This window comes from Haliotis rufescens, unplaced genomic scaffold, assembly GCF_023055435.1.
Source record: "Haliotis rufescens isolate VD_foot unplaced genomic scaffold, xgHalRufe1.0.p SCAF_14, whole genome shotgun sequence".
Taxonomy (NCBI): domain Eukaryota; kingdom Metazoa; phylum Mollusca; class Gastropoda; order Lepetellida; family Haliotidae; genus Haliotis; species Haliotis rufescens.
The window spans coordinates 34,522,921-34,550,865 of NW_025963824.1; the positions used below are offsets into that span (position 1 = coordinate 34,522,921).

The window sequence follows — 27,945 nt, forward strand, 5'->3', positions numbered from 1 at the left end:
CTATGTCTTGTCACTTCCAACAAAAACTAAGGTAAAGATGCCCTATCCTACCGGTAGCACCAGTGTCCTCTATGTCTTGTCTCTTCAAACAAAAACTAAGGTAAAGATGCCCTATCCTACAGGTAGCACCAGTGTCCTCTATGTCTTGTCACTTCCAACAAAAACTAAGGTAAAGATGCCCTATCCTACCGGTAGTACCAGTGTCCTGTATGTCTTGTCACTTCCAACAAAAACTAAGGTAAAGAAGCCCTATCCTACCGGTAGTACCAGTGTCCTCTATGTCTTGTCACTTCCAACAACAAAAACTAAAGTAACGATGCCCTATCCTACTGGTAGCACCAGTGTCCTCTATGTCTGGTCACTTCCAAAAAAAACTAAGGTAAAGATGCCCTATCCTACCGGTAGCACCAGTGTCCTCTATGTGTGGTCACTTCCAACAACAAAAACTAAGGTAAAGATGCCCTATCCTACCGGTAGCACCAGTGTCCTCTATGTCTTGTCACTTCCAACAAAAACTAAGGTAAAGATGCCCTATCCTACCGGTAGCACCAGTGTCCTCTATGTGTGGTCACTTCCAACAAAAACTAAGGTAAAGATGCCCTATCCTACCGGTAGCACCAGTGTCCTCTATGTGTGGTCACTTCCAACAAAAACTAATGTAAAGATGCCCTATCCTACCGGTATCACCAGTGTCCTCTATGTGTGGTCACTTCCATCAACAAAAACTAAGGTAAAGATGCCCTATCCTACCGGTAGCACCAGTGTCCTCTATGTGTGGTCACTTCCAACAAAAACTAAGGTAAAGATACCCTATCCTACCGGTAGCACCAGTGTCCTCTATGTTGTGGTCACTTCCAACAAAAACTAAGGTAAAGATGCCCTATCCTACCGGTAGCACCAGTGTCCTCTATGTGTGGTCACTTCCAACAAAAACTAAGGTAAAGATGCCCTATCCTACCGGTAGCAGCAATGTACACTATGTCTCGTCACTTCCAACAAAAACTAAGGTAAAGATGCCCTATCCTACCGGTATCACCAGTGTCCTCTATGTCTTGTCACTTCCAACAAAAACTAAGGTAAAGATGCTCTATCCTACTGGTAGCACCAGTGTCCTCTATGTGTGGTCACTTCCAACAAAAACTAAGGTAAAGATGCCCTATCCTACCGGTAGCAGCAGTGTCCTCTATGTGTGGTCACTTCCAACAAAAACTAAAGTAAAGATGCCCTATCCTACTGGTAGCACCAGTGTCCTCTATGTGTGGTCACTTCCAACAAAAACTAAGGTAAAGATGCCCTATCCTACCGGTAGCAGCAGTGTCCTCTATGTGTGGTCACTTCCAACAAAAACTAATGTAAAGATGCCCTATCCTACTGGTAGCACCAGTGTCCTCTATGTGTGGTCACTTCCAACAAAAACTAAGGTACAGATGCCCTCTCCTACCGGTAGCACCAGTGCCCTCTATGTGTGGTCACTTCCAACAAAAACTAAGGTAAAGATGCCCTATCCTACCCGTAGCACCAGTGTCCTCTATGTGTGGTCACTTCCAACAACAAAAACTAAGGTAAAGATGCCCTATCCTACCGGTAGCACCAGTGTCCTCTATGTCTGATCACTTCCAACAAAAACTAATGTAAAGATGCCCTATCCTACCGGTAGCACCAGTGTCCTCTATGTGTGGTCACTTCCAACACAAACTAAGGTAAAGATGCCCTATCCTACCGGTAGCAGCAGTGTCCTCTATGTCTGGTCACTTCCAACAAAAACTAAGGTAAAGATGCCCTATCCTACCGGTAGCACCAGTGTCCTCTATGTCTGATCACTTCCAACAAAAACTAAGGTAAAGATGCCCTATCCTACCGGTAGCACCAGTGTCCTCTATGTGTGGTCACTTCCAACAAAAACTAAGGTAAAGATGCCCTATCCTACCGGTAGCACCAGTGTCCTCTATGTCTTGTCACTTCCAACAAAAACTAAGATAAAGATGCCCTATCCTACCGGTATCACCAGTGTCCTCTATGTCTTGTCACTTCCAACAAAAACTAAGGTAAAGATGCCCTATCCTACCGGTAGCACCAGTGTCCTCTATGTCTTGTCACTTCCAACAAAAACTAAGGTAAAGATGCCCTATCCTACCGGTAGTACCAGTGTCCTCTATGTCTTGTCACTTCCAACAAAAACTAAGGTAAAGAAGCCCTATCCTACCGGTAGTACCAGTGTCCTCTATGTCTTGTCACTTCCAACAAAAACTAAGGTAAAGATGCCCTATCCTACCGGTAGCACCAGTGTCCTCTATGTGTGGTCACTTCCAACAACAAAAACTAATGTAAAGATGCCCTATCCTACCGGTAGCACCAGTGTCCTCTATGTGTGGTCACTTCCAACAAAAACTGAGGTACAGATGCCCTATCCTACCGGTAGCACCAGTGTCCTCTATGTGTGGTCACTTCCATCAACAAAAACTAAGGTAAAGATGCCCTATCCTACCGGTAGCACCAGTGTCCTCTATGTGTGGTCACTTCCAACAAAAACTAAGGTAAAGATACCCTATCCTACCGGTAGCACCAGTGTCCTCTATGTGTGGTCACTTCCAACAAAAACTAAGGTAAAGATGCCCTATCCTACCGGTAGCACCAGTGTCCTCTATGTGTGGTCACTTCCAACAAAAACTAATGTAAAGATGCCCTATCCTACAGGTAGAAGCAGTGTACACTATGTCTTGTCACTTCCAACAAAAACTAAGGTAAAGATGCCCTATCCTACCGGTATCACCAGTGTCCTCTATGTCTTGTCACTTCCAAGAAAAACTAATGTAAAGATGCTCTATCCTACTGGTAGCACCAGTGTCCTCTATGTGTGGTCACTTCCAACAAAAACTAAGGTAAAGATGCCCTATCCTAGAGGTAGCAGCAGTGTCCTCTATGTGTGGTCACTTCCAACAAAAACTAAAGTAAAGATGCCCTATCCTACTGGTAGCACCAGTGTCCTCTATGTGTGGTCACTTCCAACAAAAACTAACGTAAAGATGCCCTATCCTACCGGTAGCAGCAGTGTCCTCTATGTGTGGTCACTTCCAACAAACACTAATGTAAAGATGCCCTATCCTACTGGTAGCACCAGTGTCCTCTATGTGTGGTCACTTCCAACAAAAACTAAGGTACAGATGCCCTCTCCTACCGGTAGCACCAATGCCCTCTATGTGTGGTCACTTCCAACAAAAACTAAGGTAAAGATGCCCTATCCTACCGGTAGCACCAGTGTCCTCTATGTCTGATCACTTCCAACAAAAACTAATGTAAAGATGCCCTATCCTACCGGTAGCACCAGTGTCCTCTATGTGTGGTCACTTCCAAAAAAAACTAAGGTAAAGATGCCCTATCCTACCGGTAGCAGCAGTGTCCTCTATGTCTGGTCACTTCCAACAAAAACTAAGGTAAAGATGCCCTATCCTACCGGTAGCACCAGTGTCCTCTATGTCTGGTCACTTCCAACAAAAACTAAAGTAAAGATGCCCTATCCTACCGGTAGTACCAGTGTCCTCTATGTGTGGTCACTTCCAACAAACACTAAGGTAAAGATGCCCTATCCTACCGGTAGCACCAGTGTCCTCTATGTGTGGTCACTTCCAACAAAAACTAAGGTAAAGATGCCCTATCCTACTGGTAGCACCAGTGTCCTCTATGTGTGGTCACTTCCAACAAACACTAAGGCCAAGATGCCCTATCCTACCGGAAGCAGCAGTGTCCTCTATGTGTGGTCACTTCCAACAAAAACTAATGTAAAGATGCCCTATCCTACCGGTAGCAACAGTGTCCTCTATGTGTGGTCACTTCCAACAAAAACTAAAGTAAAGATGCCCTATCCTACCGGTAGCACCAGTGTCCTCTATGTGTGGTCACTTCCAACAAAAACTAAGGTAAAGATGCCCTATCCTACCGGTAGCACCAGTGTCCTCTATGTCTTGTCACTTCCAACAAAAACTAATGTAAAGATGCCCTATCCTACCGGTAGCAGCAGTGTTCACTATGTCTTGTCACTTCCAACAAAAACTAAGGTAAAGATGCCCTATCCTACCGGTATCACCAGTGTCCTCTATGTCTTGTCACTTCCAACAAAAACTAAGGTAAAGATGCCCTATCCTACTGGTAGCACCAGTGTCCTCTATGTGTGGTCACTTGCAACAAAACCTAAGGTACAGATGCCCTCTCCTACCGGTAGCACCAATGTCCTCTATGTGTGGTCACTTCCAACAAGAAAAACTAAGGTAAAGATGCCCTATCCTACCGGTAGCACCAGTGTCCTCTATGTGTGGTCACTCCAACAAAAACTAACGTAAAGATGCCCTATCCTACCGGTAGCACCAGTGTCCTCTATGTGTGGTCACTTCCAACAGCAAAAACTAAGGTAAAGATGCCCTATCCTACCGGTAGCACCAGTGTCCTCTATGTCTGATCACTTCCAACAAAAACTAAGGTAAAGATGCCCTATCCTACCGGTAGCACCAGTGTCCTCTATGTGTGGTCACTTCCAACAAAAACTAAGGTAAAGATGCCCTATCCTACCGGTAGCACCAGTGTCCTCTATGTGTGGTCACTTCCAACAAACACTAAAGCCAAGATGCCCTATCCTACCGGAAGCAGCAGTGTCCTCTATGTGTGGTCACTTCCAACAAAAACTAATGTAAAGATGCCCTATCCTACCGGTATCACCAGTGTCCTCTATGTCTTGTCACTTCCAACAAGAAAAACTAATGTAAAGATGCCCTATCCTACCGGTAGCACCAGTGTCCTCTATGTGTGGTCACTTCCATCAACAAAAACTAAGGTAAAGATGCCCTATCCTACCGGTAGCACCAGTGTCCTCTATGTCTTGTCACTTCCAACAAAAACTAATGTAAAGATGCCCTATCCTACTGGTAGCACCAGTGTCCTCTATGTGTGGTCACTTCCAACAAAAACTAAGGTAAAGATGCCCTATCCTACCGGTAGCACCAGTGTCCTCTATGTGTGGTCACTTCCAACAAACACTAAGGTAAAGATGCCCTATCCTACCGGTAGCACCAGTGTCCTCTATGTCTTGTCACTTCCAACAAAAACTAAGGTAAAGATGCCCTATCCTACCGGTAGCACCAGTGTCCTCTATGTCTTGTCATTTCCAACAAAAACTAAGGTAAAGATGCCCTATCCTACCGGTAGCACCAGTGTCCTCTATGTGTGGTCACTTCCAACAAAAACTAAGGTAAAGATGCCCTATGCTACCGGTAGCACCAGTGTCCTCTATGTGTGGTCACTTCCATCAACAAAAACTAAGGTAAAGATGGCCTATCCTACCGGTAGCAGCAGTGTCCTCTATGTGTGGTCACTTCCAACAAACACTAAGGCCAAGATGCCCTATCCTACCGGAAGCACCAGTGTCCTCTATGTGTGGTCACTTCCAACAAAAACTAATGTAAAGATGCCCTATCCTACCGGTAGCACCAGTGTCCTCTATGTGTGGTCACTTCCAACAAAAACTAAGGTAAAGATGCCCTCTCCTACCGGTAGCACCAATGTCCTCTATGTGTGGTCACTTCCAACAAGAAAAACTAAGGTAAAGATGCCCTATCCTACCGGTAGCACCAGTGTCCTCTATGTGTGGTCACTCCAACAAAAACTAACGTAAAGATGCCCTATCCTACCGGTAGCACCAGTGTCCTCTATGTGTGGTCACTTGCAACAAAACCTAAGGTACAGATGCCCTCTCCTACCGGTAGCACCAATGTCCTCTATGTGTTGTCACTTCCAACAAGAAAAACTAAGGTACAGATGCCCTCTCCTACCGGTAGCACCAATGTCCTCTATGTGTGGTCACTTCCAACAAGAAAAACTAAGGTAAAGATGCCCTATCCTACCGGTAGCACCAGTGTCCTCTATGTCTGATCACTTCCAACAAAAAGTAAGGTAAAGATGCCCTATCCTACCGGTAGCACCAGTGTCCTCTATGTGTGGTCACTTCCAACAAAAACTAAGGTAAAGATGCCCTATCCTACCGGTAGCACCAGTGTCCTCTATGTGTGGTCACTTCCAACAAACACTAAAGCCAAGATGCCCTATCCTACCGGAAGCAGCAGTGTCCTCTATGTGTGGTCACTTCCAACAAAAACTAATGTAAAGATGCCCTATCCTACCGGTATCACCAGTGTCCTCTATGTCTTGTCACTTCCAACAAAAACTAATGTAAAGATGCCCTATCCTACCGGTAGCACCAGTGTCCTCTATGTGTGGTCACTTCCAACAAAAACTAAGGTAAAGATGCCCTATCCTACCGGAAACACCAGTGTCCTCTATGTCTTGTCACTTCCAACAAGAAAAACTAAGGTAAAGATGCCCTATCCTACCGGTAGCACCAGTGTCCTCTATGTGTGGTCACTTCCATCAACAAAAACTAAGGTAAAGATGCCCTATCCTACCGGTAGCACCAGTGTCCTCTATGTCTTGTCACTTCCAACAAAAACTAATGTAAAGATGCCCTATCCTACCGGAAGCACCAGTGTCCTCTATGTGTGGTCACTTCCAACAAAAACTAATGTAAAGATGCCCTATCCTACCGGTAGCACCAGTGTCCTCTATGTGTGGTCACTTCCAACAAAAACTAAGGTAAAGATGCCCTATCCTACCGGTAGCACCAGTGTCCTCTATGTGTGGTCACTTCCAACAAAAACTAATGTAAAGATGCCCTATCCTACCGGTAGCAGCAGTGTACACTATGTCTTGTCACTTCCAACAAAAACTAAGGTAAAGATGCCCTATCCTACCGGTATCACCAGTGTCCTCTATGTTTGGTCACTTCCAACAAAAACTAAGGTAAAGATGCCCTATCCTACTGGTAGCACCAGTGTCCTCTATGTGTGGTCACTTGCAACAAAAACTGAGGTACAGATGCCCTCTCCTACCGGTAGCACCAATGTCCTCTATGTGTGGTCACTTCCAACAAGAAAAAGTAAGGTAAAGATGCCCTATCCTACCGGTAGCACCAGTGTCCTCTATGTGTGGTCACTCCAACAAAAACTAACGTAAAGATGCCCTATCCTACCGGTAGCACCAGTGCCTCTATGTGTGGTCAGTTCCAACAGCAAAAAGTAAGGTAAAGATGCCCTATTCTATCGGTAGCACCAGTGTCATCTATGTCTGATCACTTCCAACAAAAAGTAAGGTAAAGATGTCCTATCCTACCGGTAGCACCAGTGTCCTCTATGTGTGGTCACTTCCAACAAACACTAAGGCCAAGATGCCCTATCCTACCGGTAGCACCAGTGTCCTCTATGTGTGGTCACTTCCAACAAAAACTAAGGTAAAGATGCCCTATCCTACCGGTAGCACCAGTGTCCTCTATGTGTGGTCACTTCCAACAAAAACTAAGGTAAAGATGCCCTATCCTACCGGTAGCACCAGTGTCCTCTATGTGTGGTCACTTCCAACAAAAACTAATGTAAAGATGCCCTATCCTACCGGTAGCAGCAGTGTACACTATGTCTTGTCACTTCCAACAAAAACTAAGGTAAAGATGCCCTATCCTACCAGTATCACCAGTGTCCTCTATGTCTTGTCACTTCCAACAAAAACTAAGGTAAAGATGCCCTATCCTACTGGTAGCACCAGTGTCCTCTATGTGTGGTCACTTGCAACAAAAACTGAGGTACAGATGCCCTCTCCTACCGGTAGCACCAATGTCCTCTATGTGTGGTCACTTCCAACAAGAAAAACTAAGGTAAAGATGCCCTATCCTACCGGTAGCACCAGTGTCCTCTATGTGTGGTCACTCCAACAAAAACTAACGTAAAGATGCCCTATCCTACCGGTAGCACCAGTGTCCTCTATGTGTGGTCACTTCCAACAGCAAAAAGTAAGGTAAAGATGCCCTATCCTACCGGTAGCACCAGTGTCCTCTATGTCTGATCACTTCCAATAAAAACTAATGTAAAGATGCCCTATCCTACCGGTAGCACCAGTGTCCTCTATGTGTGGTCACTTCCAACAAAAACTAAGGTAAAGATGCCCTTTCCTACCGGTAGCAGCAGTGTCCTCTATGTGTGGTCACTTCCAACAAAAACTAAGGTAAAGATGCCCTATCCTACCGGTAGTACCAGTGGCCTCTATGTGTGGTCACTTCCAACAAACACTAAGGTAAAGATGCCCTATCCTACTGGTAGCACCAGTGTCCTCTATGTGTGGTCACTTCCAACAAAAACTAAAGTAAAGATGCCCTATCCTACCGGTAGCAGCAGTGTCCTCTATGTCTGGTCACTTCCAACAAAAACTAAGGTAAAGATGCCCTATCCTACCGGTAGCACCAGTGTCCTCTATGTCTGGTCACTTCCAACAAAAACTAAAGTAAAGATGCCCTATCCTACCGGTAGTACCAGTGTCCTCTATGTGTGGTCACTTCCAACAAACACTAAGGTAAAGATGCCCATTCCTACTGGTAGCACCAGTGTCCTCTATGTGTGGTCACTTCCAACAAAAACTAATGTAAAGATGCCCTATCCTACCGGTAGCACCAGTGTCCTCTATGTCTGGTCACATCCAACAAAAACTGAAGTAAACATGTCCTATGCTACCGGTAGCACCAGTGTCCTCTATGTGTGGTCACTTCCAACAAACACTAAGGCCAAGATGCCCTATCCTACCGGAAGCAGCAGTGTCCTCTATGTGTGGTCACTTCCAACAAAAACTAATGTAAAGATGCCCTATCCTACCGGTAGCACCAGTGTCCTCTATGTGTGGTCACTTCCAACAAAAACTAAGGTAAAGATGCCCTATCCTACCGGTAGCACCAGTGTCCTCTATGTGTGGTCACTTCCAACAAACACTAAGGTAAAGATGCCCTATCCTACCGGTAGCACCAGTGTCCTCTATGTCTTGTCACTTCGGACACAAACTAAGGCAAAGATGCCCTATCCTACCGGTAGCACCAGTGTCCTCTATGTCTTGTCATTTCCAACAAAAACTAAGGTAAAGATGCCCTATCCTACCGGTAACACCAGTGTCCTCTATGTGTGGTCACTTCCAACAAAAACTAAGGTAAAGATGCCCTATGCTACCGGTAGCACCAGTGTCCTCTATGTGTGGTCACTTCCATCAACAAAAACTAAGGTAAAGATGCCCTATTCTACCGGTAGCAGCAGTGTCCTCTATGTGTGGTCACTTCAAACAAACACTAAGGCCAAGATGCCCTATCCTACCGGAAGCACCAGTGTCCTCTATGTGTGGTCACTTCCAACAAAAACTAATGTAAAGATGCCCTATCCTACCGGAAGCACCAGTGTCCTCTATGTGTGGTCACTTCCAACAAAAACTAAGGTAAAGATGCCCTATCCTACCGGTAGCACCAGTGTCCTCTATGTGTGGTCACTTCCAACAAAAACTAATGTAAAGATGCTCTATCCTACCGGTAGCAGCAGTGTACACTATGTCTTGTCACTTCCAACAAAAACTAAGGTAAAGATGCCCTCTCCTACCGGTAGCACCAGTGTCCTCTATGTGTGGTCACTTCCAACAAAAACTAATGTAAAGATGCCCTATCCTACCGGTAGCAGCAGTGTACACTATGTCTTGTCACTTCCAACAAAAACTAAGGTAAAGATGCCCTATCCTACCGGTATCACCAGTGTCCTTTATGTCTTGTCACTTCCAACAAAAACTAAGGTAAAGATGCCCTATCCTACTGGTAGCACCAGTGTCCTCTATGTGTGGTCACTTGCAACAAAAACTGAGGTACAGATGCCCTCTCCTACCGGTAGCACCAATGTCCTCTATGTGTGGTCACTTCCAACAAGAAAAACTAAGGTAAAGATGCCCTATCCTACCGGTAGCACCAGTGTCCTCTATGTGTGGTCACTCCAACAAAAACTAACGTAAAGATGCCCTATCCTACCGGTAGCACCAGTGTCCTCTATGTGTGGTCACTTCCAACAGCAAAAAGTAAGGTAAAGATGCCCTATCCTATCGGTAGCACCAGTGTCCTCTATGTCTGATCACTTCCAACAAAAACTAATGTAAAGATGCCCTATCCTACCGGTAGCACCAGTGTCCTCTATGTGTGGTCACTTCCAACAAAACTAAGGTAAAGATGCCCTTTCCTACCGGTAGCAGCAGTGTCCTCTATGTGTGGTCACTTCCAACAAAAACTAAGGTAAAGATGCCCTATCCTACCGGTAGCACCAGTGTCCTCTATGTGTGGTCACTTCCAACAAAAACTAAAGTAAAGATGCCCTATCCTACCGGTGATACCAGTGGCCTCTATGTGTGGTCACTTCCAACAAACACTAAGGTAAAGATGCCCTATCCTACTGGTAGCACCAGTGTCCTCTATGTGTGGTCACTTCCAACAAAAACTAAGGTAAAGATGCCCTATCCTACCGGTAGCAGCAGTGTCCTCTATGTCTGGTCACTTTCAACAAAAACTAATGTAAAGATGCCCTATCCTACCGGTAGCACCAGTGTCCTCTATGTCTGGTCACTTCCAACAAAAACTAAAGTAAAGATGCCCTATCCTACCGGTAGTACCAGTGTCCTCTATGTGTGGTCACTTCCAACAAACACTAAGGTAAAGATGCCCATTCCTACTGGTAGCACCAGTGTCCTCTATGTGTGGTCACTTCCAACAAAAACTAAGGTAAAGATGCCCTATCCTACCGGTAGCACCAGTGTCCTCTATGTCTGGTCACATCCAACAAAAACTGAAGTAAAGATGTCCTATCCTACCGGTAGCAGCAGTGTCCTCTATGTGTGGTCACTTCCAACAAACACTAAGGCCAAGATGCCCTATCCTACCGGAAGCAGCAGTGTCCTCTATGTGTGGTCACTTCCAACAAAAACTAATGTAAAGATGCCCTATCCTACCGGTAGCACCAGTGTCCTCTATGTGTGGTCACTTCCAACAAAAACTAAGGTAAAGATGCCCTATCCTACCGGTAACACCAGTGTCCTCTATGTCTTGTCACTTCCAATAACAAAAACTAAGGTAAAGATGCCCTATCCTACCGGTAGCACCAGTGTCCTCTATGTGTGGTCACTTCCATCAACAAAAACTAAGGTAAAGATGCCCTATCCTACCGGTAGCACCAGTGTCCTCTATGTGTGGTCACTTCCAACAAAAACTGAAGTAAAGATGTCCTATGCTACCGGTAGCACCAGTGTCCTCTATGTGTGGTCACTTCCAACAAACACTAAGGCCAAGATGCCCTATCCTACCGGAAGCAGCAGTGTCCTCTATGTGTGGTCACTTCCAACAAAAACTAATGTAAAGATGCCCTATCCTACCGGTAGCACCAGTGTCCTCTATGTGTGGTCACTTCCAACAAAAACTAAGGTAAAGATGCCCTATCCTACCGGTAGCACCAGTGTCCTCTATGTGTGGTCACTTCCAACAAACACTAAGGTAAAGATGCCCTATCCTACCGGTAGCACCAGTGTCCTCTATGTCTTGTCACTTCGGACACAAACTAAGGTAAAGATGCCCTATCCTACCGGTAGCACCAGTGTCCTCTATGTCTTGTCATTTCCAACAAAAACTAAGGTAAAGATGCCCTATCCTACCGGTAGCACCAGTGTCCTCTATGTGTGGTCACTTCCAACAAAAACTAAGGTAAAGATGCCCTATGCTACCGGTAGCACCAGTGTCCTCTATGTGTGGTCACTTCCATCAACAAAAACTAAGGTAAAGATGCCCTATTCTACCGGTAGCAGCAGTGTCCTCTATGTGTGGTCACTTCCAACAAAAACTAAGGCCAAGATGCCCTATCCTACCGTAAGCACCAGTGTCCTCTATGTGTGGTCACTTCCAACAAAAACTAATGTAAAGATGCCCTATCCTACCGGAAGCACCAGTGTCCTCTATGTGTGGTCACTTCCAACAAAAACTAAGGTAAAGATGCCCTATCCTACCGGTAGCACCAGTGTCCTCTATGTGTGGTCACTTCAAACAAAAACTAATGTAAAGATGCTCTATCCTACCGGTAGCAGCAGTGTACACTATGTCTTGTCACTTCCAACAAAAACTAAGGTAAAGATGCCCTATCCTACCGGTATCACCAGTGTCCTCTATGTGTGGTCACTTCCAACAAAAACTAAGGTAAAGATGCCCTATCCTACTGGTAGCACCAGTGTCCTCTATGTGTGGTCACTTGCAACAAAAACTGAGGTACAGATGCCCTCTCCTACCGGTAGCACCAATGTCCTCTATGTGTGGTCACTCCAACAAAAACTAACGTAAAGATGCCCTATCCTATCGGTAGCACCAGTGTCATCTATGTCTGATCACTTCCAACAAAAAGTAAGGTAAAGATGTCCTATCCTACCGGTAGCACCAGTGTCCTCTATGTGTGGTCACTTCCAACAAACACTAAGGCCAAGATGCCCTATCCTACCGGAAGCACCAGTGTCCTCTATGTGTGGTCACTTCCAACAAAAACTAAGGTAAAGATGCCCTATCCTACCGGTAGCACCAGTGTCCTCTATGTGTGGTCACTTCCAACAAAAACTAAGGTAAAGATGCCCTATCCTACCGGTAGCACCAGTGTCCTCTATGTGTGGTCACTTCCAACAAAAACTAAGGTAAAGATGCCCTATCCTACCGGTAGCACCAGTGTCCTCTATGTGTGGTCACTTCCAACAAAAACTGAAGTAAAGATGTCCTATGCTACCGGTAGCACCAGTGTCCTCTATGTGTGGTCACTTCCAACAAACACTAAGGCCAAGATGCCCTATCCTACCGGAAGCAGCAGTGTCCTCTATGTGTGGTCACTTCCAACAAAAACTAATGTAAAGATGCCCTATCCTACCGGTAGCACCAGTGTCCTCTATGTGTGGTCACTTCCAACAAAAACTAAGGTAAAGATGCCCTATCCTACCGGTATCACCAGTGTCCTCTATGTGTGGTCACTTCCAACAAAAACTAAGGTAAAGATGCCCTATCCTACTGGTAGCACCAGTGTCCTCTATGTGTGGTCACTTGCAACAAAAACTGAGGTACAGATGCCCTCTCCTACCGGTAGCACCAATGTCCTCTATGTGTGGTCACTTCCAACAAGAAAAACTAAGGTAAAGATGCCCTATCCTACCGGTAGCAGCAGTGTCCTCTATGTGTGGTCACTCCAACAAAAACTAACGTAAAGATGCCCTATCCTATCGGTAGCACCAGTGTCATCTATGTCTGATCACTTCCAACAAAAAGTAAGGTAAAGATGTCCTATCCTACCGGTAGCACCAGTGTCCTCTATGTGTGGTCACTTCCAACAAACACTAAGGCCAAGATGCCCTATCCTACCGGAAGCACCAGTGTCCTCTATGTGTGGTCACTTCCAACAAAAACTAAGGTAAAGATGCCCTATCCTACCGGTAGCACCAGTGTCCTCTATGTGTGGTCACTTCCAACAAAAACTAAGGTAAAGATGCCCTATCCTACCGGTAGCACCAGTGTCCTCTATGTGTGGTCACTTCCAACAAAAACTAAGGTAAAGATGCCCTATCCTACCGGTAGCAGCAGTGTACACTATGTCTTGTCACTTCCAACAAAAACTAAGGTAAAGATGCCCTATCCTACCGGTATCACCAGTGTCCTTTATGTCTTGTCACTTCCAACAAAAACTAAAGTAAAGATGCCCTATCCTACTGGTAGCACCAGTGTCCTCTATGTGTGGTCACTTGCAACAAAAACTGAGGTACAGATGCCCTCTCCTACCGGTAGCACCAATGTCCTCTATGTGTGGTCACTTCCAACAAGAAAAACTAAGGTAAAGATGCCCTATCCTACCGGTAGCACCAGTGTCCTCTATGTGTGGTCACTCCAACAAAAACTAACGTAAAGATGCCCTATCCTACCGGTAGCACCAGTGTCCTCTATGTGTGGTCACTTCCAACAGCAAAAAGTAAGGTAAAGATGCCCTATCCTATCGGTAGCACCAGTGTCCTCTATGTCTGATCACTTCCAACAAAAACTAATGTAAAGATGCCCTATCCTACCGGTAGCACCAGTGTCCTCTATGTGTGGTCACTTCCAACAAAAACTAAGGTAAAGATGCCCTTTCCTACCGGTAGCAGCAGTGTCCTCTATGTGTGGTCACTTCCAACAAAAACTAAGGTAAAGATGCCCTATCCTACCGGTAGCACCAGTGTCCTCTATGTGTGGTCACTTCCAACAAAAACTAAAGTAAAGATGCCCTATCCTACCGGTAGTACCTGTGGCCTCTATGTGTGGTCACTTCCAACAAACACTAAGGTAAAGATGCCCTATCCTACTGGTAGCACCAGTGTCCTCTATGTGTGGTCACTTCCAACAAAAACTAAGGTAAAGATGCCCTATCCTACCGGTAGCAGCAGTGTCCTCTATGTCTGGTCACTTCCAACAAAAACTAAGGTAAAGATGCCCTATCCTACCGGTAGCACCAGTGTCCTCTATGTCTGGTCACTTCCAACAAAAACTAAAGTAAAGATGCCCTATCCTACCGGTAGTACCAGTGTCCTCTATGTGTGGTCACTTCCAACAAACACTAAGGTAAAGATGCCCATTCCTACTGGTAGCACCAGTGTCCTCTATGTGTGGTCACTTCCAACAAAAACTAAGGTAAAGATGCCCTATCCTACCGGTAGCACCAGTGTCCTCTATGTCTGGTCACATCCAACAAAAACTGAAGTAAAGATGTCCTATCCTACCGGTAGCACCAGTGTCCTCTATGTGTGGTCACTTCCAACAAACACTAAGGCCAAGATGCCCTATCCTACCGGAAGCAGCAGTGTCCTCTATGTGTGGTCACTTCCAACAAAAACTAATGTAAAGATGCCCTATCCTACCGGTAGCACCAGTGTCCTCTATGTGTGGTCACTTCCAACAAAAACTAAGGTAAAGATGCCCTATCCTACCGGTAACACCAGTGTCCTCTATGTCTTGTCACTTCCAATAACAAAAACTAAGGTAAAGATGCCCTATCCTACCGGTAGCACCAGTGTCCTCTATGTGTGGTCACTTCCATCAACAAAAACTAAGGTAAAGATGCCCTATCCTACCGGTAGCACCAGTGTCCTCTATGTGTGGTCACTTCCAACAAAAACTAAGGTAAAGATGCCCTATCCTACCGGTAGCACCAGTGTCCTCTATGTGTGGTCACTTCCAACAAAAACTAATGTAAAGATGCTCTATCCTACCGGTAGCAGCAGTGTACACTATGTCTTGTCACTTCCAACAAAAACTAAGGTAAAGATGCCCTATCCTACCGGTATCACCAGTGTCCTCTATGTCTTGTCACTTCCAACAAAAACTAAGGTAAAGATGCCCTATCCTACTGGTAGCACCAGTGTCCTCTATGTGTGGTCACTTGCAACAAAAACTGAGGTACAGATGCCCTCTCCTACCGGTAGCACCAATGTCCTCTATGTGTGGTCACTTCCAACAAGAAAAACTAAGGTAAAGATGCCCTATCCTACCGGTAGCACCAGTGTCCTCTATGTGTGGTCACTCCAACAAAAACTAACGTAAAGATGCCCTATCCTACCGGTAGCACCAGTGTCCTCTATGTGTGGTCACTTCCAACAGAAAAAAGTAAGGTAAAGATGCCCTATCCTATCGGTAGCACCAGTGTCCTCTATGTCTGATCACTTCCAACAAAAACTAATGTAAAGATGCCCTATCCTACCGGTATCACCAGTGTCCTCTATGTGTGGTCACTTCCAACAAAAACTAAGGTAAAGATGCCCTTTCCTACCGGTAGCAGCAGTGTCCTCTATGTGTGGTCACTTCCAACAAAAACTAAGGTAAAGATGCCCTATGCTACCGGTAGCAACAGTGTCCTCTATGTCTGGTCACTTCCAACAAAAACTAAGGTAAAGATGCCCTATCCTTCTGGTAGCACCAGTGTCCTCTATGTGTGGTCACTTCCAACAAAAACTAACGTAAAGATACCCTATCCTACCGGTAGTACCAGTGTCCTCTATGTGTGGTCACTTCCAACAAACACTAAGGTAAAGATGCCCTATCCTACTGGTAGCACCAGTGTCCTCTATGTGTGGTCACTTCCAACACAAACTAATGTAAAGATGCCCTATCCTACCGGTAGCACCAGTGTCCTCTATGTCTGGTAACATCCAACAAAAACTGAAGTAAAGATGTCCTATCCTACCGGTAGCACCAGTGTCCTCTATGTGTGGTCACTTCCAACAAACACTAAGGCCAAGATGCCCTATCCTACCGGAAGCAGCAGTGTCCTCTATGTCTGGTCACTTCCATCAACAAAAACTAAGGTACAGATGCCCTATCCTACCGGTAGCACCAGTGTCCTCTATGTCTGATCACTTCCAACAAACACTAAGGTAAAGAAGTCCTGTCCTACCGGTAGCACCAGTGTCCTCCATGTGTGGTCACTTCCAACAAAAACTAATGTAAAGATGCCCTATCCTACCGGTAGCACCAGTGTCCTCTATGTCTTGTCACTTCCAACAAAAACTAAGGTAAAGATGCCCTATCCTACCGGTAGCAGCAGTGTCCTCTATGTGTGGTCACTTCCAACAAACACTAAGGTAAAGATGCCCTATCCTACCGGTAGCACCAGTGTCCTCTATGTCTTGTCTCTTCCAACAAAAACTAATGTAAAGATGCCCTATCCTACCGGTAGCACCAGTGTCCTCTATGTCTTGTCACTTCCAACAAAAACTAAAGTAAAGATGCCCTATCCTACCGGTAGTACCAGTGTCCTCTATGTCTTGTTACTTCCAACAAAAACTAAGGTAAAGAAGCCCTATCCTACCGGTAGTACCAGTGTCCTCTATGTCTTGTCACTTCCAACAACAAAAACTAAGGTAACGATGCCCTATCCTACCGGTAGCACCAGTGTCCTCTATGTCTGGTCACTTCCAAAAAAAACTAAGGCCAAGATGCCCTATCCTACCGGTAGCAGCCATCGCATCCAAGCCCATGTTTTTGCCTGACGCTGCACAGCAGCACTCCCGTCAAGCGAAGGCGGCCTGTAAGCACTGGAGCATCCAGTGACACCATAGCGCGTTGAGAGAAGGTCCTCCTGTGCCGTAGAGGGCCTCCCTCGTCCTGGAACTGAACACACCAGTGTGTCTGTGTAACCGACCTGTCAGTGTGTACTCTAGTTCGTGCTCCTGCATCTTGTTTCCATGCTGGTGTTGTAAGTTAGAAGACCGAACACCGGATGTCCATGTTAGTGTTGTAGCCGGTGACCATGTTAGTACCGTAAGTTAGAAGTTAGAACACCGAGTGTCCATGTTAGTGCCGTAAGTTAGAAGTTAGAACACCGGGTGTCCATGTTAGTACCGTGAGTTAGAAGTTAGAACACCGGGTGTCCATGTTAGTGTCGTGAGTTAGAAGTTAGAACACCGAGTGACCATGTTAGTGTTGTAAACCGTGTCGATGTTAGTCTCTTAAGTTAGAAGATCGAAGACCGGGTGTCCATGTTAGTGTCGTAAGTGAGAAGATTCAACACCGGATGTCCATGTTAGTGTCGTAAGTTAGAAGATTCAACAGCGGGTGTTCATGTTAGTGTCAAAAGTAAGAAGATCGAAGACCGGGTGTCCATGTTAATGTCGTAAGTTAGAAGAGTCAACACCGGGTGTTCATGTTAGTGTGGTAAGGAAGAAGATCGAAGACCGGGTGTCCATGTTAGTGTTATAAGTTAGAAGATCAAAGACCGGGTGTCCATGTTAGTGTCGTAAGTAAGAAGATTCAACACCGGGTGTTCATGTTAGTGTCGTAAGTTAGAAGATCGAAGACCGGGTGTCCATGTTAGTGTCGTTAGTTAGAAGATTCAACACCGGGTGTTCATGTTAGTGTCGTTAGTTAGAAGACCGAACACCTGGTGTCCATGTTAGTGTTGTAAGTTAGAAGACAGAACACCGGGTGTCCATGTTAGTGTTGTAACCTGTGTCCATGTTAGTGTTGTAAGTTAAAAGACCGATCCCCGGGTGTTCATGTTAGTGTTGTAAGTTAAAAGACCGAAAACCGGGTGTTCATGTTAGTGTTGTAGGTTATAAGACCGAATAACGGGTCCCTGTGCTGACTGTGGGGCGATAAGTCAGCTGTGGCATACGTGTATCAATACCGCTACTTCTCCATTGCAGGTGCTGTACATGGGCATCGCTTCGTTCGCCCCGTCCACTGCTTTAGAAGCCGGTACGCACGTTTTAAGTGCTTACGTCAAGAAGCTAACACTATCCCTTTAATTTAACGTATACATTGAGTGCTCTTGCAATCTAATGTACAATTAATCGCGATCTAAAGTATAAGATGAATCAAATCAAGCTGCACGGAGAAACTTAACGCAAGATATCCCGTTACCTGTAGGCCACAGAGCTTCTCCCAGGTTAAGTATGAGGGTGTGAGAACGGAGGCAAGAGTATAGAGGACATTAGGACCAAGAGTTCTGTAACCTTTGTAGAGCGGACAGATTAAGTATAGATAGACTATAGAGCAAAAACATATATTGGCTGCATGCACACACACACACACACACACCCCCCCCCCCCCCCCCCCCCCCCCCCCCCCCCCCCTACCGGGGACAGGTTAATTTCGCCCGTGCAGGAAATATTTCTATTACAACATGCTTCAAAAACAACACAGAGCGGGCAGCTACTTCGTTAATGATTATCTGGAACACCCCTCGTGTTTATATGAACTCATTCGGTACGATAACACATTTCATGTAAAAATTAACGCCCTTTCATTTATGGTCTAAATTGAGTACCCTTGCAATCTAATGTAAAATTGATCGCAATCTAAATTATGAAATGAACCCAGTCAACCTCTATGGTGAATTTTGACGCAAGGTAGGACGGAGGTGTACTTTAAGCCCCCTGGGAATGCCCATTTTTAAGGTTGCGGAAATATTAGTATGGGAATTACAAGACATGTTCAAACACTTTTTGAAATCATGTCATCATCAAAAATATAAATATGGCCCAAATGAGTTCAAAAGACCCATCATTCGAACTTTAAACGAAACGCTGACTTGCTATCACGTGTTGGTAGTGTTGTTATCTCCATATCCCGACAATGCTGACATTGTCAAATTCTATAAAAACGTTTCATGGCAGCATCTTAAAAATCAGTCTTCTTGACACATGTACCCCATTTCCGCAATGTTGTCAGAAGTTCCGAACATGAAAGTGTTAAAATGGACATATGAACCTGTCAACAATGTGACTGTGTATAGTATATATGAACCTGTCAACAATGTGACTGTGTATAGTATATATGAACCTGTCAACAATCTGACTGTGTATAGTATATATGAACCTGTCAACAATGTGACTGTGTATAGTATAGTTTATATGAACCTGTCAACAATGTGACTGTGTATAGTATATATGAACCTGTCAACAATGTGACTGTATATAGTATATATGAACCTGTCAACAATATGACTGTGTATAGTATATATGAACCTGTCAACAATGTGACTGTGTATAGTATATATGAACCTGTCAACAATGTGACTGTGAATAGTATAGTATATATGAACGTGTCAACAATGTGACTGTGTATAGTATAGTTTAAATGAACCTGTCAACAATGTGAATGTGTATAGTATAGTTTATATGAACCTGTCAACAATGTGACTGTGTATAGTATAGTTTATATGAACCTGTCAACAATGTGACTGTGTATAGTATAGTTTATATGAACCTGTCAACAATGTGACTGTGTATAGTATAGTTTATATGAACCTGTTAACAATGTGACTGTGTATAGTATAGTTTATATGAACCTGTCAACAATGTGACTGTGTATAGTATAGTTTATATGAACCTGTCAACAATGTGACTGTGTATAGTATAGTTTATATGAACCTGTCAACAATGTGACTGTGTATAGTATAGTTTATATGAACCTGTCAACAATGTGACTGTGTATAGTATAGTTTATATGAACCTGTCAACAATGTGACTGTGTATAGTATAGTTTATATGAACCTGTCAACAATGTGACTGTGTATAGAATAGTATATATGAACGTGTCAACAATGTGACTGTGTATAGTATAGTTTATATGAACCTGTCAACAATGTGACTGTGTATAGTATAGTATATATGAACCTGTCAACAATGTGACTGTGTATAGTATAGTTTATATGAACGTGTCAACAATGTGACTGTGTATAGTATAGTTATATGAACCTGTCAACAATGTGACTGTGTATAGTATAGTTTATATGAACCTGTCAACAATGTGACTGTGTATAGTATAGTTTAAATGAACCTGTCAACAATGTGAATGTGTATAGTATAGTTTATATGAACCTGTCAACAATGTGAATGTATATAGTATAGTTTATATGAACCTGTCAACAATGTGACTGTGTATAGTATAGTTTATATGAACCTGTCAACAATGTGACTGTGTATAGTATAGTTTATATGAACCTGTCAACAATGTGACTGTGTATAGTATAGTTTATATGAACCTGTCAACAATGTGACTGTGTATAGTATAGTTTATATGAACCTGTCAACAATGTGACTGTGTATAGTATAGTATATATGAACCTGTCAACAATGTGACTGTGTATAGTATAGTTTATATGAACGTGTCAACAATGTGACTGTGTATAGTATAGTTATATGAACCTGTCAACAATGTGACTGTGTATAGTATAGTTTATATGAACCTGTCAACAATGTGACTGTGTATAGTATAGTTTAAATGAACCTGTCAACAATGTGAATGTGTATAGTATAGTTTATATGAACCTGTCAACAATGTGAATGTGTATAGTATAGTTTATATGAACCTGTCAACAATGTGACTGTGTATAGTATAGTTTATATGAACCTGTCAACAATGTGACTGTGTATAGTATAGTTTATATGAACCTGTTAACAATGTGACTGTGTATAGTATAGTTTATATGAACCTGTCAACAATGTGACTGTGTATAGTATAGTTTATATGAACGTGTCAACAATGTGACTGTGTATAGTATAGTTTATATGAACCTGTCAACAATGTGACTGTGTATAGTATAGTTTATATGAACCTGTCAACAATGTGACTGTGTATAGTATAGTTTATATGAACCTGTCAACAATGTGACTGTGTATAGTATAGTTTATATGAACGTGTCAACAATGTGACTGTGTATAGTATAGTTTATATGAACCTGTCAACAATGAGACTGTGTATAGTATAGTATATATGAACGTGTCAACAATGTGACTGTGTATAGTATAGTTTATATGAACCTGTCAACAATGTGACTGTGTATAGTATAGTATATATGAACCTGTCAACAATGTGACTGTGTATAGTATAGTTTATATGAACGTGTCAACAATGTGACTGTGTATAGTATAGTTATATGAACCTGTCAACAATGTGACTGTGTATAGTATAGTTTATATGAACCTGTCAACAATGTGACTGTGTATAGTATAGTTTAAATGAACCTGTCAACAATGTGAATGTGTATAGTATAGTTTATATGAACCTGTCAACAATGTGAATGTGTATAGTATAGTTTATATGAACCTGTCAACAATGTGACTGTGTATAGTATAGTTTATATGAACCTGTCAACAATGTGACTGTGTATAGTATAGTTTATATGAACCTGTTAACAATGTGACTGTGTATAGTATAGTTTATATGAACGTGTCAACAATGTGACTGTGTATAGTATAGTTTATATGAACCTGTCAACAATGTGACTGTGTATAGTATAGTATATATGAACCTGTCAACAATGTGACTGTGTATAGTATAGTTTATATGAACCTGTCAACAATGTGACTGTGTATAGTATAGTATATATGAACCTGTCAACAATGTGACTGTGTATAGTATAGTTTATATGAACGTGTCAACAATGTGACTGTGTATAGAATAGTTATATGAACCTGTCAACAATGTGACTGTGTATAGTATAGTTTATATGAACCTGTCAACAATGTGACTGTGTATAGTATAGTTTATATGAACCTGTCAACAATGTGACTGTGTATAGTATAGTTTATATGAACGTGTCAACAATGTGACTGTGTATAGTATAGTTTATATGAACCTGTCAACAATGTGACTGTGTATAGTATAGTTATATGAACCTGTCAACAATGTGACTGTGCATAGTATAGTTTATATGAACGTGTCAACAATGTGACTGTGTATAGTATAGTTTATATGAACCTGTCAACAATGTGACTGTGTATAGTATAGTATATATGAACCCGTCAACAATGTGACTGTGTATAGTATAGTTTATATGAACGTGTCAACAATGTGACTGTGTATAGTATAGTTATATGAACCTGTCAACAATGTGACTGTGTATAGTATAGTTTATATGAACGTGTCAACAATGTGACTGTGTATAGTATAGTTTATATGAACCTGTCAACAATGTGACTGTGTATAGTATAGTTTATATGAACCTGTCAACAATGTGACTGTGTATAGTATAGTTTATATGAACCTGTCAACAATGTGACTGTGTATAGTATAGTTTATATGAACGTGTCAACAATGTGACTGTGTATAGTATAGTTTATATGAACCTGTCAACAATGTGACTGTGTATAGTATAGTTTATATGAACCTGTCAACAATGTGACTGTGTATAGTATAGTTTATATGAACCTGTCAACAATGTGACTGTGTATAGTATAGTATATATGAACCTGTCAACAATGTGACTGTGTATAGTATAGTTTATATGAACGTGTCAACAATGTGACTGTGTATAGTATAGTTATATGAACCTGTCAACAATGTGACTGTGTATAGTATAGTTTATATGAACCTGTCAACAATGTGACTGTGTATAGTATAGTTTAAATGAACCTGTCAACAATGTGAATGTGTATAGTATAGTTTATATGAACCTGTCAACAATGTGAATGTGTATAGTATAGTTTATATGAACCTGTCAACAATGTGACTGTGTATAGTATAGTTTATATGAACCTGTCAACAATGTGACTGTGTATAGTATAGTTTATATGAACCTGTTAACAATGTGACTGTGTATAGTATAGTTTATATGAACCTGTCAACAATGTGACTGTGTATAGTATAGTTTATATGAACGTGTCAACAATGTGACTGTGTATAGTATAGTTTATATGAACCTGTCAACAATGTGACTGTGTATAGTATAGTTTATATGAACCTGTCAACAATGTGACTGTGTATAGTATAGTTTATATGAACCTGTCAACAATGTGACTGTGTATAGTATAGTTTATATGAACGTGTCAACAATGTGACTGTGTATAGTATAGTTTATATGAACCTGTCAACAATGAGACTGTGTATAGTATAGTATATATGAACGTGTCAACAATGTGACTGTGTATAGTATAGTTTATATGAACCTGTCAACAATGTGACTGTGTATAGTATAGTATATATGAACCTGTCAACAATGTGACTGTGTATAGTATAGTTTATATGAACGTGTCAACAATGTGACTGTGTATAGTATAGTTATATGAACCTGTCAACAATGTGACTGTGTATAGTATAGTTTATATGAACCTGTCAACAATGTGACTGTGTATAGTATAGTTTAAATGAACCTGTCAACAATGTGAATGTGTATAGTATAGTTTATATGAACCTGTCAACAATGTGAATGTGTATAGTATAGTTTATATGAACCTGTCAACAATGTGACTGTGTATAGTATAGTTTATATGAACCTGTCAACAATGTGACTGTGTATAGTATAGTTTATATGAACCTGTTAACAATGTGACTGTGTATAGTATAGTTTATATGAACGTGTCAACAATGTGACTGTGTATAGTATAGTTTATATGAACCTGTCAACAATGTGACTGTGTATAGTATAGTATATATGAACCTGTCAACAATGTGACTGTGTATAGTATAGTTTATATGAACCTGTCAACAATGTGACTGTGTATAGTATAGTATATATGAACCTGTCAACAATGTGACTGTGTATAGTATAGTTTATATGAACGTGTCAACAATGTGACTGTGTATAGAATAGTTATATGAACCTGTCAACAATGTGACTGTGTATAGTATAGTTTATATGAACCTGTCAACAATGTGACTGTGTATAGTATAGTTTATATGAACCTGTCAACAATGTGACTGTGTATAGTATAGTTTATATGAACGTGTCAACAATGTGACTGTGTATAGTATAGTTTATATGAACCTGTCAACAATGTGACTGTGTATAGTATAGTTATATGAACCTGTCAACAATGTGACTGTGCATAGTATAGTTTATATGAACGTGTCAACAATGTGACTGTGTATAGTATAGTTTATATGAACCTGTCAACAATGTGACTGTGTATAGTATAGTATATATGAACCCGTCAACAATGTGACTGTGTATAGTATAGTTTATATGAACGTGTCAACAATGTGACTGTGTATAGTATAGTTATATGAACCTGTCAACAATGTGACTGTGTATAGTATAGTTTATATGAACGTGTCAACAATGTGACTGTGTATAGTATAGTTTATATGAACCTGTCAACAATGTGACTGTGTATAGTATAGTTTATATGAACCTGTCAACAATGTGACTGTGTATAGTATAGTTTATATGAACCTGTCAACAATGTGACTGTGTATAGTATAGTTTATATGAACCTGTCAACAATGTGACTGTGTATAGTATAGTTTATATGAACCTGTCAACAATGTGACTGTGTATAGTATAGTTTATCGTGTTGTGCTCTCCTGGAGAATATCTGATCATTTTCTAACTTCAGTCACCGGGTTTCCCACATGGGCCAGTATCGTCACTGTCGGACTCGTGTCAACGTTCTATACCTCGCTGGTAAGTACGACAGATTATGTACGAAGGTATGTAAATGTAAGGAACAAAACACTGTCCACATCATAAGAAATCTCGGGCAGAAGGTGAGTCCATTGTTTTTATGAATCACTTTCAAATATACTATTCAAAAAAAGAAACGCATAACCCGTATTTGCTGAGAAAATGTTGTATATTCAAACCTGAATAACTTGGTAGGAAATGAACTTGAGTACATGAAATTTTACATCCGTTTAGGAGAGATCAATGTCTATACCATGATGTCCATAACTTGAGGTAAGGCATTCACAATATTCCTCAAACGTGAATGGAGTATCAATATCTGTTGTGCCCACCACGTGCACGAATAACAGTTCTCACACGCCTTGTCACAGACTGGGTGAGACGCTGGATACCGTCCTGGGGAATCCTCCGCCACTCCTCCTACATAAATGCAGCTAGTGCCAGGAGAGTTTGGGGTTGATGTTGACGCTGACAGAGACGGCGATCAAGTTCATCCCACAGGTGCTCCATTGGGTTAAGATCCGGGAACGGGACGGCCAGGGGAGCACGTTGACATTGTTAGCAGCGAGACAGGTCATTGTGACACGTGCCGTCTGGGGCCGGGTGTTGTCCTGCTGGAACAGCTCACGTTGGACGTCAATGCCTGGCAGGAGGTGTGGTAGCAGGATGGTGTCTCTGTAGCGTACAGCCGTCAGGTTTCCCTGGACGTGGACAAGATCGGTACGATCAGTTTAGGATATTGCCGCCCACATCATCACACTCCCTCCACCAAATCTGTCCACTTGACGTACGCAGTTAGGGGCATAACGTTCATGAACACGTCTGTAGACCCGGTTCCTACCATCACGTCTCTGCAACAGGAATCTGGACTCATCGCTAAACCAAATGCGTCGCAAGTTGCGAAGGTTCCAGGCAGTCACGTTGTTACACCAACGGAGACGATGAGCACGATGGTGACGACGTAGCACGTTCCCGACTTAGGGTCTCCTGGCTTCTCAGTCCATGTTCTCTCAGCCTGTTCCGTACAATCTGGCCTGATATCCTCCTAAGTCCAGGCACCCTAGCTGCAGTGCTCTCACCCGTAGCAGTACGGTCACGCAAATGGAGGACCCGGATGTAGCGACCCTGGGCTGGTGTGACTCTAGGTCTTCCTGTACGGGGACGGTCATTTGTTGTGCCTGTTTGGTTGTAGCGAGCTGCAAGCAGTGATATTGTGCTTTGGCTAACTTTCAGACGTCGGGCAACAGAAGATTGGGACTCTCCAGCCTGCAGTCTTCCAATGGCGATGTTCCTTGTGGCAGCATCAAGACGTGGCATGTTCATTTGGCTTGGAAACACCTTCTGATGAATGCCTATTTCCGAAAGGAAGCTTGCCTTTTATTGCCAAACACTGCATGCTTTTCCTGCCCAATTTCAACGTGCAAGATGCCACTTGTTGCGTTGTGGTGATGCATTTCTAACTCATTCTAAAAAAAATCACATCAAAGTCAACATTTTCAAGCAAAATCGATTTGTTTCAAACGGAAGTGTGTCCATTGATGCTCATACCAATATTGATACATATTTTGACGATAACATGAATGCAATAGATATTATTTTCGTTTTGACGTATCAGAGACACCTATGCGTTTCTTTTTTTCAGTGTAATACGTGTCCAGGGATCCATTGACTGTGTAATATGTGTCATGTGATCCATTGACTGTGTAATACGTGTCCAGTGATCCATTGACAGTGTAATATGTGTCCTGTGATCCATTGACTGTGTAATACGTGTCGTATCATCCATTGACAGTGTAATACGTGTCCAGTGAACCATTGACAGTGTAATACGTGTCCAGTGATCCATTGACAGTGTAATACGTGTCCAGTGAACCATTGACACCGTAATACGTGTCGTATCATCCATTGACAGTGTAATACGTGTCCAGGGATCCATTGACACCGTAATACGTGTCCAGTGAACCATTGACAGTGTAATACGTGTCCAGTGATCCATTGACAGTGTAATACGTGTCCAGTGAACCATTGACACCGTAATACGTGTCTTATCATCCATTGACAGTGTAATACGTTCCAGGGATCCATTGACTGTGTAATATGTGTCCAGTGATCCATTGACTGTGTAATATGTGTCCAGTGATCCATTGACTGTGTAATACGTGTCCAGTGAACCATTGACAGTGTAATATGTGTCCTGTGATCCATTGACAGTGTAATACGTGTCCAGGGATCCATTGACAGTGTAATATGTGTTCTGTGATCGATTGACTGTGTAATACGTGTCCAGTGAACCATTGACTGTGTAATATGTGTTCTGTGATCCATTGACAGTGTAATACGTGTCCAGGGATCCATTGACTGTGTAATATGTGTCCAGTGATCCATTGACTGTGTAATACGTGTCCAGTGAACCATTGACAGTGTAATATGTGTCCTGTGATCCATTGACAGTGTAATATGTGTTCTGTGATCGATTGACTGTGTAATACGTGTCCAGTGAACCATTGACTGTGTAATATGTGTCCTGTGATCCATTGACAGTGTAATACGTGTCCAGGGATCCATTGACTGTGTAATATGTGTTCTGTGATCGATTGACTGTGTAATACGTGTCCAGTGAACCATTGACAGTGTAATATGTGTCCTGTGATCCATTGACTGTGTAATACGTGTCCAGTGATCCATTGACTGTGTAATACGTGTCCAGTGAACCATTGACTGTGTAATATGTGTCCTGTGATCCATTGACAGTGTAATACGTGTCCAGGGATCCATTGACAGTGTAATATGTGTCCTGTGATCCATTGACTGTGTAATACGTGTCCAGGGATCCATTGACAGTGTAATATGTGTCATGTGATCCATTGACTGTGTAATATGTGTCCTGTGATCCATTGACAGTGTAATACGTGTCCAGTGATCCATTGACAGTGTAATACGTGTCCAGTGATCCATTGACAGTGTAATACGTGTCCAGTGATCCATTGACAGTGTAATACGTGTCCAGTGATCCATTGACTGTGTAATACGTGTCCAGTGATCCATTGACTGTGTAATATGTGTCCTGTGATCCATTGACAGTGTGATACGTGTCCAGTGATCCATTGACTGTGTAATACGTGTCCAGGGATCC

The 27,945-nt window shown here is 42.6% G+C and overlaps 1 protein-coding gene across 2 annotated transcripts in view; it reads left to right on the forward strand.

Annotated features, from left to right (window-relative positions):
- LOC124113562 (sodium-coupled monocarboxylate transporter 1-like) overlaps positions 1-27,945 on the forward strand; it is a 126,386-nt gene that overhangs the window by 59,703 nt on the left and 38,738 nt on the right. For both annotated transcript variants that reach the window (XM_048395347.1, XM_048395348.1), the window contains exons 3-4: positions 18,109-18,160; positions 24,745-24,812. In XM_048395347.1, coding sequence (XP_048251304.1) covers positions 18,109-18,160; positions 24,745-24,812 — 120 coding nt within the window. The remainder of the gene's footprint in view (positions 1-18,108; positions 18,161-24,744; positions 24,813-27,945) is intronic.